General features: G+C 35.1%; 1 protein-coding gene and 1 non-coding gene across 2 annotated transcripts; both read left to right on the top strand.

Annotated features, from left to right (window-relative positions):
* The first annotated feature begins 769 nt into the window (after positions 1-769).
* LOC141709990 (U6 spliceosomal RNA) lies at positions 770-873 on the top strand. Its single transcript, XR_012570535.1, has one exon. It is a non-coding gene; the product is annotated as a U6 spliceosomal RNA (small nuclear RNA).
* A 311-nt stretch (positions 874-1,184) lies between these two features.
* LOC141707655 (mitochondrial ATP-independent inner membrane protease subunit 2-like) lies at positions 1,185-5,781 on the top strand. Its single transcript, XM_074510954.1, has 5 exons — positions 1,185-1,369; positions 3,134-3,306; positions 4,187-4,370; positions 5,315-5,421; positions 5,513-5,781. Exons 1-5 carry the CDS (start codon positions 1,298-1,300, stop codon positions 5,595-5,597), a joined length of 621 nt encoding a protein of 206 aa, XP_074367055.1. The 5' UTR covers positions 1,185-1,297; the 3' UTR covers positions 5,598-5,781.
* Positions 5,782-8,722: the final 2,941 nt, after the last annotated feature.

The raw sequence follows: 8,722 nt of genomic DNA, 5'->3' as shown, positions 1-8,722 counted from the left end.
GTGGAAGGCCTTTAGCTTATCAGTTGATACTACTTCACTTATACAAAATTACAAGGCATGAAATATTTACAATTAGCCCTCCTATTTGCATATCCACTAGTAGTTAACATGACTTATAATTCCCACAATCATCTAAGAATTATAACTTAAATACAGAAACTGAAATGTGCTACAATACTAAACTTATTTGTAAGTAAAGCTACTCCATCAACGGATAGCCAGAATGGTCTTATCCGTTGAGGCTACAAACACTAGATTTCTACTTAAGTGTTTTGTTTAACTTATCATCAAACTAATACACATATTCCTAACAGTGACCAAGTTCATCACAGTTGTAGCATCTAATTTTTTATCTATCCACAAATCCTGACTTATAGTCACCTTTGCCAGTTGCATTTATCTGAGTTTTTCCTTTCCAGTTATTGTTGTAGGATGATTGACCTTTATCCTTGAAGTACCTAGGCTTCTTGACTCTTATATTTGAAAACTTTTTTGCCAGGTAGGCCATAGACTGGTCCATTTCATCTAACTCATCAAGAGTATAATACTCATCCTCTTCCAACTCCAAAATGACTTGTTTTTGAGGTTCATTATCATCAATTAATTTTATAGCTAATAAATGCATAATACGTGACATTTTGTCCATTTTGGGTAGCAATTTAATGTCTTTATCAATATTATTTTTTCAATCGAATTGCGTAATTATAAATGTACCTTCAAGTATTCACATTAAAATGTATAAAGATTTGCATCACCCCGTGAGGACATATTAACGTCAGGTACACTCGATAAAATTTGGAACGATACAGAGAAGATTAGCTTGTCCACTGCGCAAGGATGACACACACAAATCGAGAAATGGTATCAGAGTTCTGCCCGTCCGGAAATGCAGAGACACTGTCTGGATTCCGTATGTGTAGTTGTGAGATCGACGAGGATATCTATACTATAATCTGCAGTGTTTATAGTATCGCACATCTATAAGCAGAAAATTATTTAAGATTTTTATAGATACAAGTCAAAACCTATTACGTATCAGATCGCTAATTTTTTTAAAATAATATATGATAAATTATTGGGTCCCATATATATTTAGTTGAGGACTTGGCTGTATACAAACTTCAAAAATAAATTCGGTCATCGTACCGTAATATGAGTTTATAATTATAGTTTATAAACAACAATTACACAATATAGAAATAAACAGATGAAGAAAGATTGAAATAAAAGAATAATTTAAAAATAAGTAATTCCCTCTGATTTGGACGACGAAAGCGAAGAGGCGGGTGATTAGGAGATGGGTTATCTGTCGAAATGGGTCCGCTACATGGCTAATAAGCTCGAGTATTCCGTCTCTCTCAGCTGGAAGGTCCATTACACACTCACACGCACTATATATATGCATACGGTTGTGTTTTGTGTTCAATTCAAATTGGGTTTCTTGATTGTTCTTGTTTTATATAAAGATTGCATCTTTTTGATAAGCCTAGCATGTATTTTCATTTCATTGTTTAGGGAATTAATGGGTTTTGTTGGGTTTTTATAAATTGATATCATTCTTGCTGCCGATTTATATTTGTTCAAGGAACTCAATTGGCAGCTTTGTATGTTTCTAAATTGTTTTGTATGTAATGTAAGAGCAAGTGCACTATCTTTGGTGTTATTGCTATATTATAGCACCAGATGCAAAAAAACTCAACTCCAAAGGGGTGCTATACTTGGATGTAAATATGCATATATGCATCCTTGGTTCAATATTTGAAACCAAGGATGTATATATGCATCCTTGCCACATCATCTATTACTACAAATGGAGGGGAAAAGTTAAACAATTATTGTCTTGTACATCTTAAAGTATCAAAACAATATTAAATTAAGTAGAAGTTAAAAGATTTTTGGAAATTTGAAACTACTTATGCACTAGCATTGGAGAGTAAGTTTTATTTTAGAACCAAAATGTATTTTGCATCTAGCATTGGACTTGCTCTAAAGAAAAGAGTTTTGTGCTTTTAGAAATATATATTTGAGGCTTTTCATGTCTTTGGGTTATCTCTGTATTGTGTTTCGAGAATCTTTTAGGCATTAGAGTACTTGAAAGATTTACACTGTCCAAGTACTGTTAATTGCATAAGTAGTTTATATTGGGGATTAAAGAAACAGGTTATAAATAAAGTAAGATAATATGGTTAAAGTGTTACAACCTTAGTACTTATGCAACAATTAGTATTAGACTGAATTTCATTGTCAACACTAAGCTGAATTAGTAATGGTTGATTAGATGATACAGATATGTGGGATATTGTGGGTAACAACGAAGTTATCTTGAGTACAAAATGTGGAGTCCTTTGAATGCTCTAGATGCATAGGAGACATAGAGACTGGAAAGCTAAACCCACGGCATCATTTAATTTATTATTCCTGTCCAGACTTATCTGCTTTAATTTTTGAGTATAGGTGATGGATATTGATGAACTTCATATTAGTTAATTGAGATTCCAATTAGCAAATGAATTGCTAATTGTTAGGGAATCTGATTGTTGACATTTTTCTGTGGGATTTTATTCTTACAAGCAAGGTGTGTTTTTAGGCCTGTGCAAATAATTTTATCTACCTAGAGTTCCCACAGCAGAATCTAATGGTTTTCTTATCCAATGAGCTGTAAGTTGCTCGCAAACATAAACAGTCGGGCTTGTACAGAAAGCCTGAAGCAGCTAGCTTACTAAAATATTGGTCCTAGGCCTTCCATCATGGTCCCACCTTATTTATACGTAGAAGTTATTGATATGATTTATGCCTTCTTGAGCATAATTTGGGTTAAGTTTGCCTCTGTTTTGGATGATGTGCTGCTATGAACAGCTCATTTTTGTTTTCCACACCATCCTATACTGTAAGTTAAAGAAAATCTTTAATTTAAGCATGTGAAACCAGTACTAAGTACTTGCAAGTTGTCATTCTATTGACAATTAGGTGGATTCGGACATACTGACATGTAATAATCATTCCCATTATAGACGTAGAGGTTTAATCTTGTATATTCTTATAGCCAATAATATATGGATGAAGAGCAAGGATTAGTGGATGTATAAGTATTGCAATTATTTATTATGCTTATGTATGATCAGTTACCATACAGGGCTATAAAGGTGGACATATCACAGACACTGAAGTTGGTGATGCCGTATGGAAAAACTTCTTTCAGGGGAAGTTAACATATTTGCATTGGAACAAAGGGCAAGAGATGGCCCCAACAATAGCAGAGGAGGGTGGAACTCTTCTCGTACGGAAACTGCCAGTACCTGATTCAACGTAAGTTTTTTTATAAAGATAAACTTTCATTTATGTTTATATTTTTTCTGCAACTTTTTTCACTTTCTTGAATTTGAGGACCAATATATACAATCGAGTGTAATCTTTATGTAGAATTAAGGTTTGGTGGAGTTTATTTAGGTTCAATGTATTTTATCTTGGTTGATAAAGAGAGTTGGTTTGTTATGTTTCTGTTCCATATATGAATCGTTATTTATGTATAGTGTGATAGGTGGCGAGTTAGTGTTAAAGAAGACTGGGGACATCTATCTCTGGTGCCGGTTGCCACCTATGTCCTAGGCTGCAAGTATTGACACATTTGAATAAATGATTATGCTATTAGGAGTCTACCCTAAACTCTCAATTTGAGGGTTTATCTGGGTAATCAAAGTCGTTGATTGTTTACTGATAATACTCAGCTAGTCTCTATGTGATGAATTGAATGAATATACTTATATGCCATTGATTTTGGAAATAGGGCTGTCTCTCATTTCCAAATGAAGTACAGTTTTTGAATAACTTTTTCTTTTTTGGGGATATTGAGCTCTGGCACATATTTCCTCAACATCAAGTCAAAAGATATTGGTGCCTACCTGATAGTACTGTAAAATGTTTTTAAAGTGTAATGATTCTAATGCACCTTTAATGGCAAAACGGCATGCATCTGTGGTTTTTGGACATGCCAGAGGGTTTCTCTAACTTTTAAGGAGGCACCAATTAACTCTAGTTCATCCCTTGTTCTAGCACCTTTAAATATGTTTGATGTACAGTCCTCATTTTACTTGCCTTTCTGAAATAACTATCTGGTGTTGGTGGTTTGATTTGATCATACGTGCTCATGCAGCACTACCTTCAGCTTTCCTGACTGTATATTTGGCAGGTATGTTTTTGTTGGAGATGTTGTAGTTGTGAAGGACCCTGAAAAGTCGGAGAATCTTCTGGTTCGTAGATTGGCTGCTGTTGAAGGTTATGAAATGGTGTCAAAAGATGAAAAGGATGAGCCTTTTGTTCTTGAGAAAGATCAGTGCTGGGTGTTGGCTGACAATGACACTTTAAAGCCCAAGGTATCTGCTAATTTTATGTTTGAAGATCTGAGAGAAGCAATATAGAAAGAGACGTGATCCAACTTTATCTAAGTTCATCTGTATATCTCTTCCATATGTTCAATGTGGAAGTTTTAAACCATAAAATAATTTTCATAATGGAGCAGACATACCATCAGAGGACAACAAACACAAACTGAAATAATTAGAAGAAAACCATTAGACAGGATACTATGTCGACAAGCCTCCATAATATTGTGGTTATATCGTCCACTTCCTATTTGGGAATTGGGAGTTTAAAAATATGCCATCTTCTAATGTTATATATATACTTTTCTAATTAAATTTTCAATAGCACCCTTTTAACTGGATGAGAATACTTGTTATGTCCTAGGAACTTGTGCTTTCAAATCAGTTATCATAAATGCATCAATTTTAATTTTGCAAGGAAAGGAAACAACGGAAGAGAATGATAATTTTATGTAACTTTAAGGGTTCGTGAAACTTAACTGACATAAGTATTGCATTTCGGGGAAAAGCTGGGTCAACTGGGTGGTGTGTAGTAGTCTAATATATCAGACTTAGAACTTGCTTATATTAGATCTATGATTGGCTGTCCAATTGACCGAGACCGGGAGTTTCATGTAATTATAGTTTATTGAGAATGAGCAAGACCCAAAGAGCAATGCTGTTGGATGCAAAATAGAGATATTTAAAAGTTTGATTGCGAGAATTAAATTTATTCCAAGTAGGAGTAATACCGGTTCAGTTGCATGACCTCTTTCCGCAGCCTTCGGTATAACAAAATAAGATTTTTTATGCAACTCTACCTCATTGAAGATGTTACTTTTAATATACATCCGAGCAATATCTGTCCAGTTTTTGTAGCTTTTACTTTCTCATTTAGAATGGTAAAATGAGCACATAGTCATCTAGTTATTTTGGCACTCTGCTTTTTATTGCAGGAAGCCAAAGACAGCCGCATGTTTGGCCCTGTTCCAATGACAGACATAGTAGGCAGAGTCATATACTCCCTGCGAACTACAGTTGATCATGGCCCTGTACAGAACAGGTGATTTGTTTAATATTAGCTATTTATCTCTTAAAAAAATTGTTTATGTGACTACATTTACAATGATTAATAGTTGTGTTGCTAATTGCAGTTATTTCGGCATGAGAAGAGATTCATCGGTATTGGAAGTTGAACTAGATGTCAATGAAATGGCTAAAAATCACAAAGGTGATTAAAGTTGCTAGGACAAAGTTGTAACTTAATTTGCACGGCTAATATATGTCTTTAGACCTTTTCCATAGTCCATACGGGTGAAGAAATTAGTGGAACGAAAGCTTAGGGATCAGTTAATGTGATTGGAATATAGTGTTGGCATTCTAATATTTTATTAACTTGCCTTCAATATCTCATGCTTTAATACCTCAAGCGACTTGTTTCTTCTTTTGTGAAGAATACTATAATTCTATTATAAGCCATGTTAAACATAATTTCAAACCATGGTTTTACAAAATAAAAAGAACTAGTACCAGAAAAGTTGCATCTGATGGTTCAATTGGAAAAGTTGGCTTTGTCAAATGCAACTAAGGCAATCTCCAGCCATATCTCTATCGTTTTTTTTATATTAGAAAACGTTAAAGCATAATCCGGACACCTTAAAATTGCAAACATACAGAATTTGTTTATGCTCTACAACAACAGAAAAAAGAAAGAAATAGGGAGTTAACCATAAAACCTCCCAGAAAAACTGCAACTGATAATGCTACTTGTTGAAGTATAATATTTGAATCCTTTTACAATGTGTGATTACAAGTGTATTTATAGTATCTAAATGGTTTTCTAAGTGAGTTCTATATTAGATGAGAAAAAAGAAAGAAATAGGGAGTTAACCATAAAACCTCCCAGAAAAACTGCAACTGATAATGCTACTTGTTGAAGTATAATATTTGAATCCTTTTACAATGTGTGATTACAAGTGTATTTATAGTATCTAAATGGTTTTCTAAGTGAGTTCTATATTAGATGGGCCTATGCCCAACATTGAGTCCCCCTTTAGTACAAAAAGATCTTTAGATCTTTTAATTATAGACTTTTATACCGGAGAATTTTTTCTTTTTGTACAATGAAGAAGAGAAATATTAAAAAAATTGAAAAATACATTCGTTTTCTAAATATGAGAGCATGTCTCTTTTCTTTTATTTTCTTTGTTGGGAGCGGCTCTTGGCAATGCTTAACAATATCTGAGCTCCGTGAGGTTATTGAACTGTACTTAATGATACCAACTAATGAATTCCGTTGTTCGTAAGATGGAAAGCTTTTGCCGCCTCTTTTTTTTTGTTGGTGGGGAAGTGAAAGTAGATCCTGTAGAGAGATCCAAGGTTACTACTTTCGTTTGTGAAGTTTTTGGTAATGGAGTTTTCGAGCCTAATGCAACCTTGGTGAAAGGTAATGATAGGAAGAGGAACCGAGATGGTTGTCTTCACGTTCTTACCAAAATAAGAATTTCAGGGAGAATGTAACGTGTTCAAACTCTAACAAAGTATATTTGGCTTCTAAGACTGAATTTGTGCTTGAGTGGTTGTTGAAGTCGAAACTGTTGTTGAACCTGCTAGAGTCGGGTTTAAGAAGTGCAGGAATTATATTGACGATCTTCTTTTTCTGCGTTTCTTTTCATGGGATAGTCTTCTTTTGATATCATTTTTGTTGATGTGTCTCTTGGTTGAACCTTTTTTTACTTTCATTCTTTTTGTTCTAACATTGTCAATAGAGTTGTTGAGGCTGTTGAATCACACTGATGTGGTTGATGTGTCCGAAGCTTATAAACTCCATCGTGAAGTTTATGAGCTGAAGATTTTGACTTCCAAATTTGAGGAAAATTCTTCTAGTTTATTGGCCGAGGAGATGGCCGTGGATGAGGAGGCTTTTAACATGTTAGCTGTTAACTTGGGCTTGGTAATTGAGTATGAATCATTAACTTTGGCTTGCGGGGTGCATTTTTTTTAATCTTATCCTATTGACTATCAGAACAAAGTTGGTAGTAGGAGTGGTTCTTCGAAACATCTCGGATATGCTGGCGTATGAGTTGATAGCCTATGGAATGCCTTTTGGAGGATTTTATAATCTTCTTTTCTTCACTCTAAGTCTTTTGAGTTGAGAATGGATGGTTAAATGTATTGCTTTTTCCTTTGCTTGTTTCTATTTTTCCTTAACTGCTCCTGTCAGTTCCTTTTGTTTTGTACTTTTCTCTTCGTATTTTGTTCCTTTTACCGAATGAGTTGGAGAAGTTGTTGAACTGGGGTGAAGCAATTGAGATTGTTAACGTCTCAAAGTTTTATTATGAGGTTCGTGATCTGAAAGTTGCGAAGTCGGACCTTGAGAAGGCCTCTGTGAGCTTGAAGAAGGAGAAGCACATTTGGAAGCTCTTCTACTTAATTTATTTATGTTTCAAGTTATTTTTCAGGAGGCCTTGCGATATGACCTTGAAAACCCTGGAGTATCAAACAGATAACTATTTTTTTGCTTTTCTTTGAAGTCCTTGAGGCATTTGAGCTCGGTGCCTGTTGCCCGACCATTGTTGAATCGAGTGAGCTGAAAAGGTCGTTTGAAGTCCACTTTGAAGTCTTAGAAGAGAAGCCTTCGGAGGTGGCGAAATTTTTGAGACTTATCTAGAAGATTTGCGGACGAAGATGGGCAATGATGGAAATGGCTCTTCAAACATTCCCTCTTGATAATTTTATTATTTTTCTTTTAACTTGCCTTGAGTTCGAGTTTATGTTAAATGTAAGTAAGCATGGAGGTCCCGCGAACTTTACTTGCATGCATCGTAGGTGAATGAGCTGGTTGAGCTGTATAGGTCACATAATTATAGGGGAAAGTAATGATCGTGTTGTCTTGATGAAGTTGTGAGGTGATTGACTAAAACTTTGACCTTCTTTTTAATGCGTTGAGAGTTGAACTTATTTGTACATGTGAAGAGATTTTTTGTGTACACTTGTCGCATTTATAGATCTTTGAGCTCATTTCCACGAGCTCTTTGAGCATTTTGGAGAGTGAGGAGTCTTTAAGGTGCACGAGGCCTTTGGATTGCTTGTGGCGAGGTCGCAAATTTTTTTATCCGCGACTTCTTTGGATTCTTTCTTGGCGAGATGTTTTTAGACTCACTCTAGGTGAAATATTTTGGATTCGCTCTTGGTGAGGTCGAATGAAGCCGAATAAAGTCTGAGAAGTCTTTGTATCCGCTCTTGGCAGGGTTTTTGGGTTCGCACTTGGCGAGGTATTTTTAAACTTGCTCTAGGTGAACTCGATTAAGTCGAATAAAGTTGGGGAAGTCTTTTGGATTCGCACTTGGCGAGGTCGATGAAGT

The sequence above is a fragment of the Apium graveolens genome, chromosome 2, assembly GCF_009905375.1.
Source record: "Apium graveolens cultivar Ventura chromosome 2, ASM990537v1, whole genome shotgun sequence".
NCBI lineage: Eukaryota > Viridiplantae > Streptophyta > Magnoliopsida > Apiales > Apiaceae > Apium > Apium graveolens.
This window is presented reverse-complemented; position numbering and strand designations above follow the sequence as displayed.